We start from the raw sequence: 25,370 nt of genomic DNA, 5'->3' as shown, positions 1-25,370 counted from the left end.
ATATTAATTAGGTGCCACCTAAAATCAGAATAAACCTACAGGTCTACCTTATTAAATCCCAAATACGTAAAAATATATATAAATACGCAGGTAAGTAGTAGTTTTTTAAAAATAAGTATTTTATTTTGTTACAACTCTATTTGTAACTGGATTATTTTAGTCTACTAATTAATATCTGAAATATTTGGATGAATCATAAAAATCATTTACGGAAAAAAATATATTTGGAAGTGTAAAAATAATATTTAGTTATTAGCACATATAACACATACCTACTAAATCAATCAATATACTAGCTAATTTTTTTTCGGAGTACAGAGCCCACAATTTTTTCTTTTAATACAAGGTTTATGTAAATAAAAACTTTTAAATTTGTGATTTTTTTTCACTATATGTAGGTAGTTAAAATATTTAATGTAAAAATTGTATGAATGAAAATGTACTAAATTATTTAAATGTGTTAGTGACACATATTTAAATTGTACATATAGTAAGTTAATATAATATATTCAAAAATAATTATTTATGTAGTAAAAAAAATTCTTGTTAATATTGAAAAAAAATTACTCGTATAAAAAAAATAAATTATTAGTACCTACCTATAAACATAATGTAACAATGAACTTTTTATTAAAAAAATATCATAGTAAGAGAAAATACGTTTTTAATTATGAATTAAAAAAATACCTCTTCAAAATTACCCAAAAATCTTATTGATTTGATACATAAAAAAATACTTGAACTGTTTAACAGAACGAATTTTGTTTTATAGGTAAGCATATAATACTACGCGTCGTATTTTAAAAAAAATTATAAATTTACAAAAGTTATACCGAAAAACGAATAAATTGAAATAAGTACGCGATACTACTGATACGTAAAATGTGTGGAGCAGAAGCGACGCGCTCACGCCGCAACTACCTTCTCTCAATTAAACTGATACGACGCTTTGGAGCCGAATTCGGTGGTATACTCATACACTCTCAACATTCCTCTTTCTATACACACATACATCGTTAACAACCTTTACCGCGGCAGCTCCACCATTCCCGCCGGATAACTAATCTTTACTCCGCGTCAAAATAGTTCCCGCGTGGTACATTTATTGCAAAAAAACATATTTAAATCTCATCGACAATAAAATATTCTAATGCCTATCTTCATAAAAAATTTCGCTCTTTCCATTTATGCAGGTGTCACTTCTGGAAAATTCGTAATGTAAGAGTAAGATCATTTCAATTTTTCGGTGAGCCGCCGCCAATGCCGCCGCCATGTCAGCTATTCGCTTGGCCGCAACCAAACAGTCGTATTCGAGCCGACGAGTTATTCAGACGTCGAAGCTGCTGCCATAGGACCGACCGGGTCTGAAGAATGATTATTCAGTGTTCGACACAATATTTCGGTGGTTTTAGTAGAGGTCGAATAAACGATCGAGCATTTATAAACAGTATCATATCAGTGGGTGACGTTCAATTCGTGAGAAGAAAACTTTCTATAAGAGTTTAAGTTGGTGTTTTTTGTGTATTCAAGTTATTTGGATTACACATACTTGAGCTTTAAAGGTGAGTTTTTACCGAAGAATTAGAATTCTCGACTTATTCTTTTAAAATCGACATACCCAAAGTTAACTTCGTAGCTGTCACTCGATTTATCCGCCCTTTTTCAAAGTTTTTTTTTCTAAGTTAGTTTAAATTACTTTAAAATAAATACCGCTTTAATATTTGGAACATAGTAACGTCTCAATATGTGTATTCCTCATAGTAAATTCGCGAAACTGTGCACGGAACAATTATTGTAGGCCACTCTTATAGCGTAATGGATGCATCATGCCTGTAAAATGCCGGCCGGCGTTTCTAATTATTAATATCCTCTCTAACACTCGTCAATTACATTTCGTTTCTCATTAGTAAAAGAAACAATCTACTAGAAACCCCGGTGGAGGGAAAAAACATCGGTAAAATCATAATATTATTGCGATGTTGAAATAGTTTTTCATTAATAAATCGTCTCAAACGTAAACAATTTTTGTTCGATATTATTTTATTTAAGGAATTGTTTTCTGACGATTTTAAAAATAGAATTTTTATTTCGCTTTAAAGTAGGCCCGATAATAATAATTATTATCCTTGTCGTATTGTCGTACTCACATTATGTGCCAATAACTTTTGTAATAACTTAACGACAAGTTTACTTTAAAGACAGTTTTTTATTATCATTATACAGATTCACACTTTTGACTTAGATTATTTAGGAACCGGTCTTGAGAATAAATGTAAAAATATTTTTCTTGGTTTTGGAACTTCAATGTTAAACTTTCATGCGGAACATTTTTTTAAAGTAAAGAAAACTTATTTTTTCACTGCAAATCTTTAATTTGGCGTAATAAAAAATACTTAAATCGTTTCATCGGCTTTTAAACACAATTTTGTATAAGTTTTCTTTATTAACTAGTTTTCCAAAACTTCATTTTTACTCTGGAATCATGTCAAAATATCAAAATAATATTTTTAACTAAGGCTGACGTATTATAACTTTTTTTTAAAAACAAACATGTATTCATCTTGTCATCACAACTTTAAAGTAGGCACCCAAAGTATTGTTATATTTTTAAATATTACATACAATTTTCGATTTTGTTAATTTTACTTGGTACAACTTGTTTAATATTTAATATGTTTTAGATGATTGATGTATTGTCGTTTTTTCATCATTTAGAACATACTTTTTTTTTCTCTTTTTTTAATATATATATTTTTTAAACTCAAATATTTTCTGCTATTGCTCCAGTTTTATCCATCCAATATTTATTATAACAATAATCGTGCGTTATGTAAATAAATAATCACGTCGGTAAAGAAGCTTTTGTGGTCAAGAAAACAAATGGAAAACGAATTATTTCGTTTTAAAAGAGACCGTAGATGTAACGGCAAAAGTTCCCAGCTGTACAAAATTGAAAATTTCAATCGGCGTTTCACTTTGTTATTCCATAACACTTTTGATCATAATAATTTGATCAAAGTTATAAATTAATATGGTTTATACTGCGCGTAAAGTAAATCAGCTGCTACCACCGCGTCGAAAATTACGTTTGTGAAAAATGTGTCACGAATTCGTGTTGATGACTTCGGTTTACACATCTCACTCGTCGGTTAAATCCCGCAACTTGTCGTTTTTCCAAAACTCTATGTATTCATATGTTGTGTTAAGTAAACTGCCTGATTGTAGTTTTCGAAAAGCCGGGTATTTTAAAAACTTATATCGCAAAACAACTCGGGTGATCAACGCGACCCCCTTCACCGGCATAGTGAGTCTTATTTTTTTTTTTGCTTTAAAATAAAATATTTGTGAAGACTTTTATCAAAAACATCGATAGATAATAAAGAAAATTCTTCGGTATATTTTTGGGAATTTATTTCCTAAACTTATAGAAGAAATAATCTTGAAATATTTGATTTAGAATAATTATGCGGTACGCTATTAATCTGATAATTTACACACAACGTTTGCGAGTAAATAAAATAGTATTTTCGGAGGAGAAATGACCCGCGCAAATTATGCAGCCAGCGGTGGGCGAGAAGCGCCACTCGCCCTCCAGCGGCTGGAGCCAGCGGCTGGCGCCCGCCACTCGCATGTTGCACAACACGCCGCAACACTGGGCTCGCCGGGCGCGGGCGGGAGCGGGAGCGGCAGCGGGTACCACCGGCACTCCGCTGCCGCGTGATCACAATGTTATTGTTTTGATAGATTCGCGGGTGTTTTGACGTTTAAAATAAGTGCATGCTGAAGTATTTTGTTTTATCGCCGGTAATTTTCTATTTTCAGATATAATTATAAATTAAGTATTCATATAACCGAAAAAAAATGATCAAACCACACTAATGTAATTTTCTCCTCGCTTTCAGGGAGACGCTGCGAGAGACCTGCCGGCTATTCTCCGATAGCCGATTAATTGTGATATTTAAGTTCTGACGAAGAGGCAGAATAGTGAAGACACTTGTGATATATATTTTTATAAGTTTAAATAAGCTTAGAATAGAGGGATTAATAATGAAGATGTTCGTTAGCGAAGTAGAAGAAGTACCCGACGAGTCTTACGAGATCGGACTGACTGAATACGGAGCGGTACTCTCCGACATGGACGACATCTGGTCCAGTTTAGACAAGAGGCCCGACAAGTTCGAGCTCCTGGAGCTGCCGCTGGGGGAGTACGCCTTGGACGACTCCGTCCTCAACGACATCCTCGACTGGAGTCTCGACACGCTGGAGAACAACAAGATCGTGCACCACGACTGCATGTGGGCGGGCACGTGCAAGGACAAGTACCACCCCGGCAACGTCGCGGCCGCCTGCGCCCCCGCGCCGCCGGCGCCGCCCGCCTCGCCGCCGGGCCGCAGCCTGCTGCTGTCGGCCGCCCGCGCGCCGCCCCGCTCGCCGCGCGCCGCCAGGAAGGCCGGCCAGGACAGCCCCCGCAGGCCCGACACCCCGCAGAGCCTGGACGAGGACGAGCCGCCTCAGTTCAAACACTCCATCGACGTGCTGGCTTGCACCCCTCGCACCGCCTACCGGCCGGCGCGCACCCCCGCCAGAGTCACGATCGCCGACTACAAGTACGAAGACGACGATCAGAACGAGGCCGAAGAAGACAGCGACGACGGCGGCCAGTACGACGACTACTCCCACTCCGCCTACGATGTCCGAGACTCCCGGACGTACAGAGAGAACACGATCGCTTCAGATCACAGCTACACCCTCTGCAAGAATTCTAAACAGAACCGGCTGGACAATCTCGGCGTGCAGACACCATCCGATTCTGGTAAGTTTATATTTTCTGATTATGTTGAGATTGACAGCTTTTATACTTCTAATGTTCCGATACCTGTTTCTTGTCCCTCTCCCCCCTCCCTCGTAATGCCACTGAAAATATCACCTTCAATATACGAACTAAATAGCTATCTTCTACGCTTATTGTCCTTAAATAATATTTATTCGGTATTCATTGATTTCCTTACCGCAGATTTTTTCGTATGAGTGATTTATTTCGCAATAAAAATCTGCCTACTATTTAAACAGATAAACTTAGAATTACATAAGAAAATGAATAATTAATTAAACTTGGAAACTATTTAGTATCCAATAAGAAACACGAAGTGTTAGTAACTATGTAGAAAAAAATAAAATTATATTCGGCGATCCCTCAATACTCGGTACACGGTGGGCGGCAGATTGTGGTGGAGTGGCGCTTGCGTCAGGCGGCTATCGACCGTCTTCAGGAGGCTCCTACCGCCCCCGCCCTTCCATCCCTTCGCGGCTACGCGATCATTCATAACGATTTCTGACGTAGCTCGCGCCGCCCGCATTTTTTTACCCTGTCGACCCTCTTTTGATGATTTTGTAACCCAGAATTTGCGACCTAGGTCAAGCATTTCCCCTGTAGTTCGTATTGAATACCAGGTAGTATGCCAATGCGTTGCGTCGGTTGCTTGGATCGCTGTTAATAATAACTATAGACAAGTAGTAATATTCCTATTGTTAACCGTATTATACGTCAGTCTGCGTCCGTTAGAATCCGGCACGATATAACGCGACCACTCAATATAGTGGTGTAATCTTATCAGTTTTATCATTATTTTGGAAGGCACATTACTATACTCGTACCCTTAAACTAAAGGTTTAAGAAAAATATAAAACCTGTTTGTCTGTAACAGGATGGACCCGTTTTTCGATTCTACTTCACCAGCATAGTATTTATGATGTGATAGCTTTAGCGGAACATGTCTGACGGGCATGTTTATTCTCTAAAACCTGCTTCTTTAAATGTATGATTGAATGTAATGTATTCAATTGTTTTGTGGGTAATTTGGTACATTCTCCGCCATATCTTATGTTTTATAAATCCAGCATGTTTGCACTCTTATTGTTTGCATGTTTGCGCAGCCCTATCCGTCATACCTTACACTTGACCCGTATAAATGTTTTCAAAGAATTATATTTCCATCCAGATTCTAAGTTGACATGTACGCTCACTTTCGAAAACCGGTACAAATTCTATTAGCTCACTCGTTAAGTTTTGGCAAGTCTACTGCAACCGCAGCCTCTGCCGATAAGATGTCCCAATGGCGATGGTCTGTCTGGTTCTCTCACCCCTCTTCCGAGCGGAGTGGAGTCTGTCCCCACCCCACCCCGTCTAGCGTCTGTTCGCAGACTCGGGTTTCTTTATACTAAATATTTTATGTAGGTATGTAGGTAGTTCTCCCTAATCTCTGATGCACGAAATGAAGGGATACATTCTATTACTTGAAAATCTTACGTATTGATAACGAAAATGGGCTTAGGTTCCGCATGTACAGTTTATGTATTTACACGTTTTTCAGAATTTTCACTTTATTTGACATTCTATGTCTCCCGTAGTTTTCTTTCTATCGAACTTCGATGGAAACATTCCTCGTGGGGTTACTCAGCCAGCTCGTCAGCTCGGCCTAGAACCGGTTGCAGCTGCTCGCGAAATTCCTCAACTGCGCTTAGGCATCAACATCGCCTTAAATTAGAAATATTTCAATAGACATTGATCTAATATTTTTTTATGAATATCGCAGCGAAATCAATTCGATTGAATTAATTTGAAAATTAACGGCATGTGCCTCAATCTATTGATCGATCAAATTGATTTCTCAATTTCTAACGCTTTCTTGTTTATTTATTTACGTAAGTATAATTCGTATGGAAAGGTAAATAAATCAATTAAAAATGGTAACAAAATATGTTAATTCGTGTTAATTTCCCACGATGTTTAAATAAAAAAATCATCTACATTTGGTAGTTTTTTTTGTATCGCAATATCTCCGCTTCTTTTCACTGGTCGCGGTTATCGGGACTCCGAAGTTCAAGGTGCCGATGCCGTCGAGTTCAGTGTTAGCCTCGATCGAGACTTGGCATTGAATGGGAGTGCCGCATAAAAATTACATAAGAGGACGTTGACATTGCACGCCTTATATCACATGTGACACAATAAATATCATCGAAATAACTTAACGCTTCAAAGTAGAGGAAACTAAAATGGAGATGCACATGCACTACCGAGGAACTTTTATGATGTGCAATTTACTTTTTTTATAAATATACATTAGGTTTAATGCGTAGTAAGTAAACGTACTTTTTTTTGTTTTTTGCTCGTGAGTCATCTTAACTGCCCTATAGGGTTAGCTTTCCCGTTCTAAGACAATTAATTGAATAATATTTACTTCAAAAAAACATTTTAATATTTAAAGTTTTCCCGTTTTTAAAATTCTTTAAAGGGAAATTAAATTATTAATAAATGTAAAATAATAAATTAAATAAAAGGAACATCCATATTATGTGTATACCACTACTACCTAAATCTTAAGTTATCAGTTATCACCAGTAAAAATAGATATCAAGTTACGTCCTTCTACATCGAACAACAATTTGTCTTACTCCCGAGACTAATACCGAGTAAATGTGGCCAACACATTGCTCAGCCTGGCAACCCCTCCACATTTCCATGAATCTGGGATAGGGTTATAGTAAAAAAAAGTCACGTAATTGATCCCGTTGCACATATTAGGATCTTGAGCTTCGTGTTATCTGCCTGAAAAGTTGTCGTCGATAAACACGATGCCCCGCTTTCAGTTGTTCGCTTCCAGATAGCCAAGATCATTTGTTATGTCTTGGAATCAGTTGTTCGAATGGGCCATCGACCCCGATAGGATGCCCATCACTCACCTGAGCGTGCTGCTTTTTTGTTTACATTTTTTTCGCTTATAAAGCGAGAGGCCGTGTTATGTTTCAAGGCAAAACTCCTCACAGAGCTCCCTCCGTTCAGCCACGGTGGCTGTCGTCTCGCCTTTATTCTCAGACACATTTCCGTGTTCGATCTTCGTGTCGAACCCACTGAACAAAATCGGATAGTAACTCGGTGTTTCTTGCCACGTATAAATTAATAATCATTTGGATTTCGTCGTTGCGCCGGCAGTATCTGTTAAAAGACTTTTCTTTCTAAAAGTTTTTCTTATTAAAATTACATTATTTTGTTTCAACAAAATATAATATTATTACATATGTTTCCCTTATCGATAAAAAAAATCTGTCATCCAAAGAAAACAGGTTTTATTAATCCCCTTAACAATTGTTACAATGCTACATAACGGATATTGCCGACGCAACGACAATTAGGTACAATAATACTGTATTGCAAGAGACGAGACATTCTTGAGAAGGGAATGTTTATAGAAGTCTAAGCCTTATAAATCTAGCCCACATAAATAAAGGTTTCCGCTCTTTTACTTCATCAAAGTCAACAGATGGAATAGTTTCGGAAATACGGAGTTCAAGCATGGGCAGAATAGTGAACACTCGAGCCAGCCAATAACAGGTCGTAAGCCCTGTAAATGCTTAGACATCCACATTCCATCTTTAAAAATGTTTTCCCTCTGTTTTGCTATAAATATTAATATTGATATTTACTCCCTAGGGGGTGGAATCCAGCCTTATTTAAAAATGTAATACCCCTCTCGTTTGCGAGAGATTTAAATTCAGTCTTGTCTACGAACATTTGGATGCACTAAAATGTTTTAGCTTAAATGGGATCGTATTTATCTAAATAGTATCATATAATGCCTTGAGATTAAGTCTAATTAGAGGTTAGAGGTTTTTCCACGTACACCTTCGAGATCTCCCGAATGGTACATGCGGTTCAAAAGTCAGTCAACAGACTGAGCGCTATCAGCTGTAGAGTATCGGTTCACCTGACGAGATGGTGGGAGGACGCTGCCGCTACTGTTACATTCGGAGGTGAGACGTGGTCTGCGGGTGACGTCACTCCTGGGGAGTACCGCGCCCGCAGCCGAAGGAGGGGACTTAGCCGTGAACCGCACCGCGCACTCTCACAAGGCCGGCCAAGCGGCAATGGGCCTCTCAATTTTACTCGCTATTTTTACCCGAGTACCCCCCTATTTACGTTATCTACTTGTCCTTTTTCTAGTTTGTGTTTTATTGTTTGGCAATAATAAATCCTAATGAGATATTCTGTTACATGTATTGAGAAATTTCTTGATACCATCCGGAATTGCGAATTTCTACATTTTTAATAATTATTTTATGGTTCATTGCTATCGAAAATAACTATTTTCCAAGCATTTTGGTTTCTTTGTTATTAAATCATTCCTAGTCAATCAATTGGTTATTTTGTCCCCATTAGCGACAGATCGTCATGTCGCGCTCCGATGTCTCGCATACTGCCTACGTTGGCGTTGGCGCTGGCATAAGTGGTTCCATTGGCGATGAACCCTTACCATCGCTGGCAGCTGCAACTGGCGCTGAACCGAACGGTTTCCATTGCCGAGCTTTTCATCGGTGAAGTATCGGGTTATAAAGCCATCTAATGTCACTCACTTCAGTGAAAGTTGATTTGATACGTATAAAGTATACGGTATCTACGCTCCTACTTCCAGACGGCAGTTGTCAGAAAGTGAAAATGACTAGTTCCGAAATGTCAATAAGACTTATATCCTGCAACTTAATAACAATCAGTTTGTCGATAGATAATAAGTAGCAAGAGCTGCGCTAATTAAATAAACGCTCTAGGTGCCTTCCGGAACTCCGTCCCTACTTTCACTCGCCGTAATCGCACTCGCGAGCGAGATGACTTGAATATTTTTATATCGTGTCATAGCGAGCGGAATATGATTCCAAGTATCTAACATTGCGAGGGATAACGCTCTGTGGCCTTTTCCATCTGATATTTTGTTTTCTCCGCCGTGGTAATGTTTTGCAAATAAAATATAAAATTAGTGTAACAGTGCGTTTTTTAGGGAATGCGAATAAACTCGCAGGAAAGTCGTTTTTTATGTTGGGTCTTCGCCGTGTTAAGATTTCTATCACGACTCTGACTGAAGCGAAAGGCGGCCAACTCTCAGTTCTGTGAACTGTCGGTAGGTGATGTCATGGGGCATGCGTCTGTTATGATATTATGAATGACGTGACTCAGACCCGAAACCCACTCCATCCTTAGAGGACTTTGCGTTTCTGGTGACAATGTTATCTTAAAATTAAACTGTTGCCTCGTGAAATCGCCATCTAAATATTCGAGCCCTTAAACTATTTATGTTTATCAGGCTGTTCGTATGGTAAAAAAATAATTCGTATCGCAATTTAGGAAGTATTGTAAGGATAAATACGAGTAGAACCCTATAGGAAACACGCTCTATGCCTGTTACTAACCGGCGGCGATTGTGTCTCACACTACAATTTATTCGATTTAAAGAATCCGGTTCGGATCAGTCGGAATTGGCGTAGAATATAGGCCAGATCGTGCGATGCTTTATATACGTCTTCGCTTTATATACGTTTTGTTTGGATAAAAACTTGCTATATGAAGTGAAGAGTGAAGACACTCGATGTCCAGGGTCTCGTGCCTACATTTCCGCGTATTCCCGACGTAGATGTGCCGCGGCGCAATGTTGGCTGAAATGAACATTATTCTTTAATGGGATTAGTATCGCGACCAACCCGGCGCGGCATAGCAACATTCACTCGGTACTCGGTAGTGGTGCGATTTCTATTCGATTGTCTTAAAATCACTATTTAATGGTCTCTGGAATAATTAACAAACTATATCTACCTTTTCTATTGTAATGAACGATGCGATTTTATTTTTAACTTGAAAAAAGATCGATCCTTCATTTAAATAGTTATTTTATAGTCATCATAATATACCCACCATAAAAATGAGTTCTGAAATAAAGAAGAGCGCAAGGCTATTCGAGAAATAGGAAGTCGTATTCACTGAGCAGGGTGCCGAGGGCAGGTATTTAAAGTTGTTTTTAACTTTCTACGATTATGTATGTAAAAGCAATCATTTACCGCAAAGTTTGATTTCAAACAAAAATTAGAAAATGTAATTATTTTTATTTAAGATTCAACACATACGTGACACGGAATTCAGATATTCCACCGATAATTGCGCTGGTCGGCTGGTTGCGCTACGAGATCGTGATCCGAGGAGTTCATATAAGAATGTGTGAATTGAGTCGTGAATAAATTTGAGAAATAAAATGTTATTGATCTTCGTTCTGATTTCGTATTAACTTTAGCGCAACTGGCACCGATGTAGTGGTACTGCCTTCCATATAGTACTAAATGTATACTATATCCGTGCATAAAGAGGCCGTGTGTCAAGGAATTTTCGTCCCCGTAGTATTATTTCTTCTAACGATAACATTGTATGTTGTCAGTTTAATTACGGTTCCATAATATTGTACTCGCGTTGAATGTCTCACACTGCCGGTAATTTGATATGTACCACGTTAAAACAATCTTTTCGCTAGTTGGCTTCATAAAGTGGGTCAATGTTTTTTGTTCGCCATTCTGCGCCCTTTGGTATATTTGACGTCGACATTAATCCATTTTTATTTCGAAGGCTTCTTTTTTATATCGTTGTGGAAAAATGTACTTCTCTCGCAAATATCGCTTTAAAATATAAACTAATCGTAACCCACGACAGTTTGGTCCACAGTCCGTAGGATTTCTAATGTTCGCGAAAACATTCGAGGCCGGGAAATGTCCAACGTTTTGTTCACGTCTAAGTTAGTCTTATTTAATTTATTGATAGATCTGAAACGAATATATCGCTTTCTTTATTAAGTTGTTAAACCAGCGCAGGCCGAACCTGTCCGGAAAATGTCCATTGTGTCTGATACACCGAGTTGCGGCTGGCGCGCTGGCCGCATCCAGTGGAACAATGAGAGTATTATGATTGTCTTGTTAGTTCTAGTATCCGGTTTCAAACAAGTCCGATGCTCCGTTATTGCTTTGCAGAAGAGCGTTCACTAGCGGTAAATGTCCAACGCTTTGTTTACGTCTAAGTTAGTCTTATCTCATTTATTGGTAGATCTGAAACGAATATATCGCTTTCTTTAATAAATTGCTAAACCGGCGCAGGCCGAACCTGCCCGGAAAATGTCCATTGTGTCTGATACACCGAGTTGCTGCTGGCGCGCTGGCCACGGCCTGTGGAACAATGAGAGTATTATGATTGTCTTGTTAGTTCTAGTATCCGGTTTCAAACAAGTCCGATGCTCAGTTATTGCTTTGCAGAAGAGCGTTCACTAGTGATAAATAGTCCAGACGTCGGGTGAAATTTTTTTTTCAGCTATTGAAACGTGAACAGTAAGTAGGTACCTCGGTACACTTCGCAAAAATCACGTATTTTCTGTAAAAATAAATCCTTTAATTTTTTAAATATTTTCTTACAATAATTGCGACGTAAATATCCATAATAGTTAGTGGTCAAATTAGCTCGCTGCTCGCTAAATTTGACTTCGATCGAGAAGTCTTAGGGCCCCACCGGCCCGGCCCGTCCGGCGGTGGCGATGGTCAGTACATTGACAATAAAGCGAATAGAGCATGTACCTTACTAAGCGTCGGTCGTCGGACTGGTCCAGCCGCCCAGTCGTCCAGCGACCAACAGTTCCCTCCCCGGTGATCTAGATTAAGCGCGGTTTCTTTGCACCGAAGAATGTGGTCCATTTCATAAGCGACACAACACACACGGCCCATTACAATGTAATCGTCTCGGCACGACGAGAGAGGGAGAGGTTGACTTGCGCGGGCGTGGTCGTTTCGACTTATCAGAACCACTTTTCTCCCACTGATATCGAGTCAGATCAATGCTGTGGAGACTTTTTTAATTTTCACCATTGTCGTCGTTTACCGATAATTCTATTTCGTGCCATTACTAACGTATCGACAAGACACAACGTTCATATGGCTTTCTAGATTTATTCAAATAATTTTTAATAAGACGTCATTTTCGTCACGCCGGTTTCGCGGTTTCTTGGGTTTCATTATATTCCTTTTATATTTTCTGTTTATGTTTACCTTCTTAAATAAAAATAAATACAAAAAAAAATATCTAAAAAAACATTCTCCGAAGTTCTACGTTTAACGTTTTTTTTGTCATATACCGTATCAATGTGTAAAGAAGAATTTATCCCTCGGTATAACTGATATAAATTAGATTTAAAACGTACAATAATTGTTTTGAAGATGGATAATAACTTTATTTTAAATACTCGTCAATTTTCCCGCCAATACATTTAGGTCGGCCCGCCCTGTATTGTATTGCGCAATGGCCCAGCAAAAATAGCGGGATAGCATTTTATCAGTATGAAAAGCGAGGCTACAAACTCCCTTTTCTTGAAAAGTCGTTTTTGCGTATCTCTAGTATCTCTAACAGCGAGCATGTGTGCGACGGCGGCAGCGCGCAGGCGCTAGATTTTGGCGCGCAGTGACGTCAGAGCGTCTGGATCGATGGGTGCAGACGACCGCCCGCCCTCCCTTCCGCCCGCAGCTTGCCCGAGGTCGTTATCCTGCCCACCCTGTCTCCCCCGCTATTGCAGATCAACCCGACCCGCGATGGAATGCATAAACATATTATATGTATAACATTCCCACATTTCGAAAAATGTGTAACGTTTTGTGGATAGAAGGGGTGACAACGATACTCGCTCGATTTAAATGCAACACTTAATTTGAGTGGTTCTACCGCCCGCGTCCGAACATCTTAATAAGCTGTCATTTAATATCGCATGCAGACAGCTCAGCGCGCCGCGGCCGTGCAGCTTCCAGCGGCCGTCCATTTCTCCTTTCCTGCGCCGCATTCCGCTCCCAGAGACCTCTGGCCGAAAAACTGGTCGCCCCCCCCCCCCCATCCCAACAGAGCCACTTACTCCTCTATAATGGATTTCTCCTCGTTATTTTTCAGCTTTTGTACGAATCTATTGAACCCGTAAATGCCTACAATAAAATAAAAAAATTAACGGGTCGGTCTTAGTTGTAAAATTAATTTATTATATAATGTATATAATAACTTTGATATGTTTGCTAATTTTTTTTTAGATTTCATGAATTTTGTCAAATAATTTGTTTTCTATTTTTCACAGAAGAAGAAGAAATCGATGTTGAATCCCTCGGCGAAAAGCTCGGTCCGGGAGCCCGCGGGCCTGTCGTGCTCCCGACCAACCCATCCGCCATGGACCGACACCAGCTCCAGCGTACCGTGGCCTCCGCCATGATCGGCCGCAGTCCTCCTCCCGCGCGCTCCTCGCGGCCCTCGTGCTCCGCGCGGCCCCGCAAGCGACCCAGGGACCGGTCGCCGCCCGTGCAGCAATCGCGGTACCGTAAACGCAAGAAGATAGTCGCCGATCCCAGGCGTTCTCCGGCAGAACGTCGCGGCTTCTCGTCTCCTAACTCTGATTCGGAAATCGAAAATATCGAGAAACGATCTTTACACAACGACATGGAGAGGCAGCGGCGTATCGGCTTAAAAAATCTATTCGATGAGCTCAAGAGGGAGGTTCCCGCAATCCGAGAGAAAGAGCGCGCCCCCAAGGTCGTCGTGCTGCGTGAAGCCGCCGCCCTTTGCACGAAACTACAGCGCGAAGAGCGCGAGCGCGAGCAGCTCCGCGCGAGACAGTGCCGCCTACTGAGCCGCGTGCGTCACCTCCGCTTGGACCTGGCTGCCAGGCGCCCAACCGCTTAAGGCTCGCCGATACGGCTTTCGTCCTGTGGTATATAGTCAGTACGCGGCTTCCGCCGCGTGCGTTGACTCCGTACAGAGCTTCGGCGTCACATTGATCCCTCGCTTATCACCTACAAGTCCCATTTGGACTCTGATCACCGCCGGCGAATCGCCCTCTTCAGTCGCGATTCGTCCCTCGTAAGGGGATAGCTTTTCGTTTACGGAGAGTGGGTGAAGGATGTTCGAGATACCGCGTATTTACGAAATCCGGTGCTAATCCGGCTTCCGCCGAGATAAGCATGATTTGTCTCTGAAGTATTTAGTGATCGGAAGAGTCGCTCCCGAGGAGACGCTTCTTCATGCCGAGGACCACCGCCACCGACTATCGGATGCTGTACATCCCTAGTAGTGAGCTAACCACTAGCCACTAGGACTAGAACCCTAGGGTCAGGTGTCGGCAGTACCGTGTCTGACGCTACAAGTCTCATGATTTGACTTTCCTTTTGTTTATTTTTCTAGAAAGGTTGCCCATAGAGGAAGAGGCCATCATATATGTTTTTCGGCCGTGGATAATTATTGTTTATTTTATGTGTTCGGTTTCATATTCAGGCTGTTACGTGTAAATAAGAATGGTGGTGATATTGATTGATATATTAATGATATTTCTGTATGCTAAATGTTAAGTTTAATTAATGCTTTTTACATTTAAATGATACAATATTATAGCTTTTACGCGATACGTATAATCTTATAATTACATTTTACTTTGTTTTACTATTGTAGAGATGAAATAGAGGGTATCTCCAAAGATAAGATGAAACCATTGAAATACTTGTCTTTCTAGATAGTGTGTATTTTGTCGAACTGTGTGTGGCGGCTTTCGGTAATGATTCTTCTCATTCTTTCCAAATAACTCATGTTCCTAGATTTTCAACGTTAAAAACGTATTTTATACTGGAAATAATAAATGTTTATTTTTACACTTTTTTACAATTTATTGTCAAAGGATTCGGAGACATCATCGGATGCCGCTAATCACTCCACACAATTATTTCAGTTTGTACATATTTCGTGAGAAACTTTTAATACATTATTCAATCCTATCGTTTTAGGATAGCTTCACTCTCATATTAACTGTAATTGTGTAATAACTATGTATTGATTTACACAAGTTCGCATCGCATTTCAATGCGATGTAAATGTTTATTTAAATAAACTTATTCACGAACACTGCATAATAATTGTAAAAATCTATTAATGATCCAATTAAATGATATACCCGAAAAATCTTTTCGCAAAATTTTTAGTATAAGTATTGTTAGTCGCACATAATATTATGTACGACCCCCCGAGCGATCCAAAAAATATTATGGACCCAATTTTGACATTTTATGTGTGGAATCCTGTCATAGGATCCGAATGAATTCGGATTCATAAAGATATCGTGTGTTAAAACTGTTTTTAATCATGTATAAATTTAAGATCTTCGGTAGGCTCGTAACTTTTTTTATAATCAAGAACTACGTCTCACGTTCTGTCTGTACGCAGAGGCAGTTACGTGTGCCGTCATTTTTCCTTCTCATTAGAAAAATAGTGCGGAATGTGCCTTGTGACGACAAAATGGTAAAAGAAACATTTTAATATACGAAAACAGATTTTGTTTTATTACTTCTGGTTTGACTCAACTACAAAACAATGGTCGGGATTGATAAAACGGTTAGTAGAACCTGTACCAGAGCTAGAGCTGAAGCGCCGAGCCAGAAGCCATTAGTAGGGCCTAGGAAAAACTGACTGAAGGAAATTTTATTTTATGAAATTTTGTTGCGTCCTTCAGTTAGGGTATACAAAAATGGCTTCAATTTATACTGTAGTTTGTAGTCTGAAAATTGTTTGAGTTATGTAGCTTTTTATATGAAATTTTTAGTTACTTTTAGAAATACTAGGGAGAATTAGTCGATTCTCGAATATTGTACCTGCATTTCATTTTGACATTTTGAATTTTGTTATATATATCATTATAGTTATTTAATTATAGGGAGGACAAGATCCGTCTATCGATTTACGTGAGCCTTTTTTATTTCGTTACATTTTAAGCGTTTCGAAGTTTAAATTCTACGAGTATTTTGTTCTTCGGCCATTTGAAAATTTAATTTAAAATGCTACGAGGCACATCCACAGCACTGCCGGCAAATGGCCGTGGAAGTAATATCGTAAGGAGTTTTATCATTCAAGGATGATTTTATTGTCTAGAATGTTCAGATGTTACATTCGTGATAAGTAAGCATTAGTAACGATCGAAGGTACCTGTAGGTATTGTCCAAAGGTACCAACATTTATATATCTGGTGATTTATCCATTTTAGTTGCTGAGGCTCAATTCATGTTTTGTACTTACATGTTTTGTTTATCTTTAATTCAAATGAGAAGTTTTTTTGGTTTTGTTCCTTAATTATGTGTATGATGATTTAAGTTTACCAATTAAAAACATACAAGAGTAATGATTATTTTTTTTAACTCCCTTATCCCTTTCCTACCTATGAGAAAAATAACCACAATTTGTCTTTAGTTAAATGAAACTTTTAAGCCAACAAATTGTGACTATCTATTTTAAACACTTTGTTTTACTTTGTCAGAAACTTAGTAATGATACAGAGTTTGATAATATACCTAAAAGTTGTAAATTCATACATTTTGATTTAGTATGTTTTTTTTCTTACAAAAAAAATTCCATTAAAAAATTGTTTCTTCTGACAGTCCTGATTCATTGCTCATTTTTATTTATTTGATAATCGAAAGACTGGACCTAAGAAACGACAATTGGGAAATGATGAAACTATAAAACTTTACTTTAATACTTAAATAACGCAACAGAACTGCAATATCAAAAAGTACCGGTGTAAAGTACGTATTGTCGGCTGGGTCCGTGTTCTAATGGGAAATGAGTCTGGTTGTGGTCCTGTGGCCAGTGTTTCGGACTCACGGAACATAGGTCTGTGGTTCGAATCCTATTCTACCCCAACTTGATTCCCAATTTCTAATAGTGAATTTTTTTTAACTCGTTGAAAATGACCCTCAAAATAAAATAAATGGGTAAATCATGACGCAAATACTTTTTTTTTTTTTAAAAAAAGTTCAAATTTATCTTTAATTCTATCTTCGAAGTAAAATTAAGTTTTCTTTATGAAAAATATAGTATGTTCGGATTTTTTTCTAAATATGTTTAATTGCAGGTTAGCGACGAAGATACTTTGAATTCTCCTACAAATATACACATTTTCATATATAAATATGTATGTAAGTTTTTACCGTCTCGATAAGTAGCGATAAACATTCATAATCGCGGCGCTGGTGTTCCGAACACATTTATAGCGCCTTTGTACCTACTAAATACGCGCTCTACCGCGCTATAAATGCTTTAGAAATACCCGCCCTGGCACTCAAATGATTTCATCACGGATTCTTGTCCCTCGATCATGAGAAAATGCACTGTAGTTTTAGGCCGACAGAAGTCTGGAGTTTATAAACACCATGTCCTCCACCCGATGACGTCATTCATTTTTCAAATTAATATTAACCAGAAAACATTTTTTTAACAATTCGTCGTGATCGATCAACGACAGATGCGCAAAAAATGAGATATTGACATTCTTTTATATTTGATCTTGAAAAGGTTTGACAAAGGCCTTATGTTCAAAGTTTGAAAAAAAATAATTATATATTAATGTACATAATTAATTCAAGTACCAAAAAATATACTTTTGTACTTGTCGAGTTGAGTTTCAAAAAAGTCATTAAAGCGCTCTCAGGTTAAATTAAAAATAATTGCATGCCCCGTTATTCTACGATCACGACGAATTGAATTATATTATAAAGTGAGTGTAAAAAAATGTTTCTTCAATCAAAAAAGGAATTTCCCGGTGATATAATATTTTTTTTCCAATGGAAATGCGATCCCAGTATAGTACCTACTTGCCGGATAGCAAATAAAACTTTAGTTTTATTCGTTGGCTAGCCTGTTTTACCAAAGTGAGGTTAGCAGCACTAGTTTGACGTTTAATATGGCCCTTTCTAGAGTGTGTTTTTCTTCGCGAGTGCCTTTAATTATAATTCTTGGTGCTACAGGAACAGGAAAGACTAAATTATCGATTGAATTAGCAGAGAAGTATAATACGGAGATTATAAGTGCAGATTCCATGCAGGTCAGTCGAAGTGTAGACATTTATATTCTCTGACACAATGTAAACATAACCTGTAAGTCTTGACAACGTGCCGATAGCGAATTGTACCTACTAATACCTGTACTATACAACAACAATAATATAAAACGTCATATTATATTATGTACTAGATAAAAAAGCTCGTGGTTATTTTTTTTAATGAATATTAATTTGAATTAATTCGTCTTGGGTCTTAGTAATGATTAGCATGAAGTTGTCACCATAAAAAGAAATCCGGGTTAGATTTATGGTTAGGTCGCCAAACTTATTTATTTCGGGGCGTTTTTCGCAACGGAAAAAGTGCAGCAAAAATGAAAAGGTAGGTGCCCAGATATTATTGTCGATAACAAAAGTATTTTAATATGGTTTATTTAAATTATTTTATTTTATTAAGGAACATTGACAGACAGCACATACATAAATAGATAATATATAATATAACTAGATCTGTCACACTTTATAATGAGGAAGTTCAGTGGTTTTTGATTGTGTTTTTTTAAGTTTCGTGTTTTTTTTTATTACTCCGCTCGTGACGTTACTGGTTCTGTTCGGTGAGTTGTCCTGATTGGTGGGTTGGCTTTCCGGAAATCTATTGCAACACTATCATTGGTTGATTTGAAAGAACTTGTGGCGTCATTTCAAGTAATTCATTTGTATGATTTTTTTTATACATTTTAGAAAATCTTTAATTAAATGCTCTAATTTTCATCGCGTGTAAGAAATCATGGGCTATGTATAGCGTGTGAGCTCGCCAATATATGACAGTAAAATTTTTATTGTCTTTGAATTTCCTAGAGTTTTACCCATCGAAAAAAAAGAAGATTGCAAATCAAATCAACAGACAATGAAAATTTGATGTGTATTATTTTAATAGATTGTTTATAACAGAAAAATACATAGAGAAATATGCATTTTTATTTTTTGTAATAAAAACAGTCTAGTAAATTCGAATAAATAAAAATACGCTTTATATTAACAATATTAATTAAAATGCAAAAATAACATTGAATACTTGAAAAACAAATATTATTGAGTGTTACAAACATAATTAAAAAAACGGATAGCGATTAAAAGTAAAAACTATCTTTAGTTTATTTCTTATAGCGATAAATACATAAACATTATAAAACAGGAGTTATACAAATACAAAAATAATATTTTAACTAGGCGGCTACCTACACGGTTAAATTTCGAAACACCACGCAATTTCTTATCTCGGCTACGCTATGTAAGATGAAAAAAATTATTTAAATTAATAATTTCATCACGTCATGAAGTCGCCCCTGGGTAGCGCCTGCTAACGTCAATCAACAAAAACATCCTCGTTTTAATCACAATATTTCGGCTACGCCATGAATTTCTTTTTTTAAATAATTTCTCACGCCACAAAGTCGCTCCTGGGTAGCGCCTGCTAACGTCAATCAACAAAAACATCCTCGTTTTAATTACAATATTTCGGCTACGCCATGAATTTCTTTTTTAAAATAATTTCTCACGTCACAAAGTCGCCCCTGGGTAGCGCCTGCTAACGTCAATCAACAAAAACATCCTCGTTTTTATAACAGTATTTCGGGTACGCCATGAATTTCTTATAAAAAATGTCAAACGTCACAAAGCCACTCTGTGAGTGTCGCTACTGACATCATTTACAAAAACATAATTATTTGGGCTTTTTTCAGGTACAATTTTTTTTTTAAATACACCTACCTAACCGATAAAATACTATTAGTAATTAAACCAAGGTGTGCTTTAAAGTTCCGTATGGCCAAATAATATTATTTATTATTAGAATATTATTGACATGTAGTTCAAGCATTGCTGCATTCACGTTGCTTTACTTCTGAGAGCTCAACTGCTATGTTTTTCTATGGTTATGTTTGCTGTCATCTGTCATGTATTGGCGAGCTCACAGGCTATACTTACGCCGAAATCATTTTTTGTATCCAATTTCCCGTTGCACTGAACTTCCTCATTGTTCACAACATGCAATGTGTTTACAAACAATTAATTAATTTCATCATAATTAACCATAAAAGCTAAAGCAACTGTTTTGAAAATAATAAAAGTGCGATCTCTTAGACGAATGTGTGGGAAATCAATGTATGACAGGGTTACGAATGATGAAATCAGGCGAGAGTGTAAATCTGAGACAAGTATAATTGATAATATTAAGAAAGGGTCTCTGAGATGGTTTGGTCACGTAGAACGAATGGACGACGAGAGAATGGTAAAACAAGTATATATGGCAAAAATGAACGGCAACGTTAGACGAGGACGACCAAGGAAGACGTGGCATGATCAGATAAACCAAAATCTTAAGTCTGGTCATGTCAAAAGCAGACAGAACCGAAGGGCATGTATGAATGTGGAAGAGGCTAGGATTGTATGCCAGGATAGACGTGTGTGGCGGTCCATTCTCTCTGCCTACCCCTACGGGGAAATGGCGTGATGGTAGTAATAGTAGTAGTAGTAGTAGTAGTAGTAGTAGTAAAAGAAAAAAATCATTTTTGAAAACGTGAGCTAGTAGAAAAAAATATAAATACAGAAAAAAGCGTAAGAAAAATGACTTAATAATAAATTATGGAAGCAGGCATGTTGATAATAAACTATTTGGCAGAGAAGGAACGTGGCAGAGAAATTTGATGAATAGGTATTTTTGAATATAGTTTTTATGGCACTCCTTGGGAGGTGCCGATTTGGTTGTGTTTTTTTGAGAAATAGTATGAGAATAAAATTTTCTGTGACGGTACCTTTTCCGTTTTTTATGTTTTGTCGTAATTCCCTTAACTGCACCCAATGATGCAAAGGACACTGTATTGTTACTCCAATCGCAACGTATCAGCGATTTGTATTATACTGTTCTAATGTAATAAAATATTTACAAAAAAGTCTTCATCCTTCGAACGGGCTAAGTCATGAAGGATAGTGACGTGACCAGAGGACACTTCGTATGCATGTAAAAATGACCTTGCGGTACCTGGGCCCCGATTACAATGGGATGTTAACATTTATCTTCAATTTAATCTACAAAGTAAAATGGAGTTTTCTGTATTAAAAGCAGAATATGTATACATTTTTTTAAAACATGTTCAATTATAAGTACCGATGAAGATACTTTAAATGTTCATGCAAAAATACTCATTTTCGTACACAAATATCGATTTTTCTTTTTAGACAGTCGAAGATAACTCTGTCAACTTCCCATTGTAATCGGGGCCCTGGTAGTAATGTAAAAATACGAATTTTTCCAAATACCAGTTTAAGGTTCTGATTCTATTTCACACACATAACATCATTATTCCTCAGTGGAGCATAAGGCACTGCCTTTGTAAACCAAATGCAGTGTATTTTGATGATCTATTTCATGACGGTCAGGCGATCAGTGTTGTCAGGATCAGTCTATCAGCCAGTCTAGGAACAATGAAATATTGCAGTTTTAACAACTTTTAAATGCAATATTTTACGTCCGCCCTGCCAGGAATCGAACCCAGGACCTCGAGAATCGAACCCAGAACCTCGAGAACAACGAGGCGGGCTTATATCCACTCGATTTCCTTATTCAGGATTTTTACCTGAGAACAGCCATCGCATCAAGTCGAAAACATTTGTCGAGGGTTCTGGTGGGCAATTACAAACGCTATCTTCATCGGTACATATCGAGACGGTACTAAGTAAAATCGATATTTATGAACGAAAATGTATATATTTGTATGAAAATTTTAAGTATCTTCGTCGGTAACGTGTAATTGAACATTAATTTATTTCACACTTTTATACAATAAATATACATATAAGGGCGGGCATATTGCCTTAATGCAATTTCTTCCTACCTACCCAAACCGTTCAGTTTAAGAAAATTCCAAATACATGGACATATTGAATCTTACAATTTTATGCAAAAATTAAAAACAAAGATTAACAAAATAAAAACATTTAAAAAAAATAACACTATACTATGAAGAGAGGAGAGGGGATGGGAAGGAAAGAAGAAGGGTAAAGGAACAATTTAAATATCTAGATAGTGACATTTCAATTTGGGCGTCTCTAACATTAATGGGTAGATTATTCCGCAATCGAGCGGCTACTGCTGTGAAAGAGGAGACAAGAAAATTAGAGCGATGACAGGGTATTAAAAGGGTTCTCTTGTTACTCAAACGAAGAGATAGTCCGTGTTGTGAAAGCGGTTGGAAGAGCTCTCTCAGATAAACACCTGTGAAGTGGGATTATTTAAAATATTGTGAAGAATGTGAATGTTTCTTCTTTGCCTGATACTGAGCCAGTGTAGTTGCGTGCGATACTCGGTTATGTGATCAAATTCGCGAAGATCAAAGATATAACGTATACAAATATTCTGCAATCGTTCTAACGTATTAAGGAATTCATGTTTAGAAACGAAAATTGAATAAATTTTTTATTTTTCATAGAGAAAATCTAATTTTACTTTGTAGATATAATCGAAGATAAATGTTTATTTCCCTTCGTAAAACGGGCCCTGGTTCTATTTCACCCACAGTATCCACCAAGGCACATAATTTTTATTAATTTATTTGGTACTATCATGTAAACAATTTCGATCTACGATTTTCATTTTGTTTGGCGATCTCTTCTATAAAAAATAAATTTCGGCGGGCTGTACATTTTTATACAAGTAATTAAAATCATGATCAAAACATGAACAGTGCTTATTGACATTTCTGAGAATCTACAATTATTATACTCACGCATGAATGCATTTTCACAAAGTTAACGCCAAAATATCAAGTAAAATATACATTACATATAATAAATTAATCGAACGAGAATCGTATTTTTTATTTATTCTAAAATGTTACTCAATTTACCGACTGCTGACTTTACGTCACGTTTTTTGCCGTTGGAATTGTGCATTTGAGGCCGAACGATGGCTTTAGTTTATATAATTTTATTGAAAAGAAGTCGTTGGTGCCAGTTTTTGTCCCAGAAAAATGTTCATTGTCTCGTTTGTGACATGCCAACATGCGCTTTTTATTGCACGGTATTATACGTGTGGTCGTGATTAGAACTTGCGGACGGATAATGATATTCTTTCAAAAAGGTACCTGACGGATTTATTTCAAATTCGTTGAATGTTGTGGAACTGATACAAGACTGATTTTAAATAAAGGTTTCAGAATCGAATCAGTTAAAACGCCTCATGGATTTATTCCAAACTTCCAAATTGTGTATTTGGATTGAATAATTCGAGCGCATATGCGTTTAGAAGAATTGAATTTAACAATTTGTAATTAGGTTATTGGAGCATAATTGTTATTTAAAATGATAGAGTTACTCCCCGAGGCTAAAAAAAGGCTATTTTCGAAAAGTTCTTATTTTCACCCCAAGGGGTCTCTGAAGGGGTATCTATGAACATAAAGATAAAAAAAAATAAAAATTGTCTTAGCTTGAAGTCTTCAACGTAGTACTGGCTTTAATATAACAAAATAAGTTATTTAAATAAACTTACATGACGGAATAATGTCTTCAAAATTTGAATCTATCTATAATTCTTAGCGTCCAGAAAACTTTTTAAAAATCTAGGCGCTCGTATGGCCGGTAGGATCGACGAATAGTGACAAAATCAAAACGAAAGCACCTGTGCATGTTGTGGTGTCCATGAGAAGAATGCATTTGCTTTGAAAGTGCACATCGAGCGAAATACCCGCGTGGCACTACTTACCCGCGCTACCCACCCTTCCCCATCCGATTGAAGTCTTCAGAATCTAAAGCTTAGATTACTCGATGGATTTTTTTTTTTTTTTTTTTGGTTAGTTGATGAAACCCTGTGAAATGATCACATTTTCCAGTATGCCTATTGGTGTTGAACTGTGAACGCCCATATTTTTTATTTTTAATATTTATGATTATTATTTAATAAGCATGGAAATATACAAGTACACACGAAGTTACCAAATAACTTATAATATTGATGCAGGTGAAATTCCCTTGGATTTTTTACTCTCGTGTTTTGGCCAGTATTTCATAAACTGTCTTATTTGATTCCCATGAAAAACCATTATTCGTCTCTGTTGAGGTATTAATATATATATATATATAAAGGTAAAATCCGTTGGGGGTTAAATTGAGTATTCGTCTACGAAGATCTCGTCATACCGAAAGTATTGTTGACTGGGTACTAATTTATGACTGAACGTGTACTGAACGTGATTTTTAGTTTTTGATCGAGAATCCAATCAGAATTTTGTGCCGCAAAAAATGTCCCCGACATCGGTAGGTTTTATTGATTGGTTTATGAAAAAACTGCACATTCTAGTATTTCTTTTAAAGGCGGTAAATTGCTCCTTTATTCGGCGAGCACTGACCTTTCCTCGTAGTGCCAGTTTAGGATTAGGCAGATTGATTAGTGATGCAGTAAGACAATGCTTTATCAAATTTCTGAACGGTATTATATTACATACATGCTTGGAAATAAACAACATTATTCTTATTCTTAGAGGTAAGGGTCAGTGTCAGTGCTATGCAAGCTCCTGACGCCACTGCGACCTGTAAAGATCTATTGTGACTAGTTCTCGCCCTCCAAGCCCAGCGGCGCGAGATATAAGTGTTTTCTACGGCCGCCAGAGCGCTTGGAATATCACCCCA

The 25,370-nt window shown here is 37.5% G+C and overlaps 1 protein-coding gene across 1 annotated transcript; it reads left to right on the top strand.

Annotated features, from left to right (window-relative positions):
* The first annotated feature begins 1,295 nt into the window (after window positions 1–1,295).
* On the top strand, window positions 1,296–17,033 carry Myc (bHLH transcription factor Myc). Its single transcript, XM_088231343.1, has 3 exons — window positions 1,296–1,562; window positions 3,903–4,813; window positions 13,959–17,033. The coding sequence occupies exons 2-3, from the start codon at window positions 4,048–4,050 to the stop codon at window positions 14,555–14,557; spliced, it is 1,365 nt and encodes a 454-aa protein (XP_088087469.1). The 5' UTR covers window positions 1,296–1,562; window positions 3,903–4,047; the 3' UTR covers window positions 14,558–17,033.
* The last annotated feature ends 8,337 nt before the right edge of the window (window positions 17,034–25,370 follow it).

This window comes from Micrasema longulum, unplaced genomic scaffold, assembly GCF_059751315.1.
Source record: "Micrasema longulum isolate JH-2025_06_02 unplaced genomic scaffold, ASM5975131v1 h1tg000874l, whole genome shotgun sequence".
Taxonomy (NCBI): domain Eukaryota; kingdom Metazoa; phylum Arthropoda; class Insecta; order Trichoptera; family Brachycentridae; genus Micrasema; species Micrasema longulum.
Note: the sequence above shows the minus strand (reverse complement) of the source record. Positions and strands in the feature narration are given on the sequence as shown.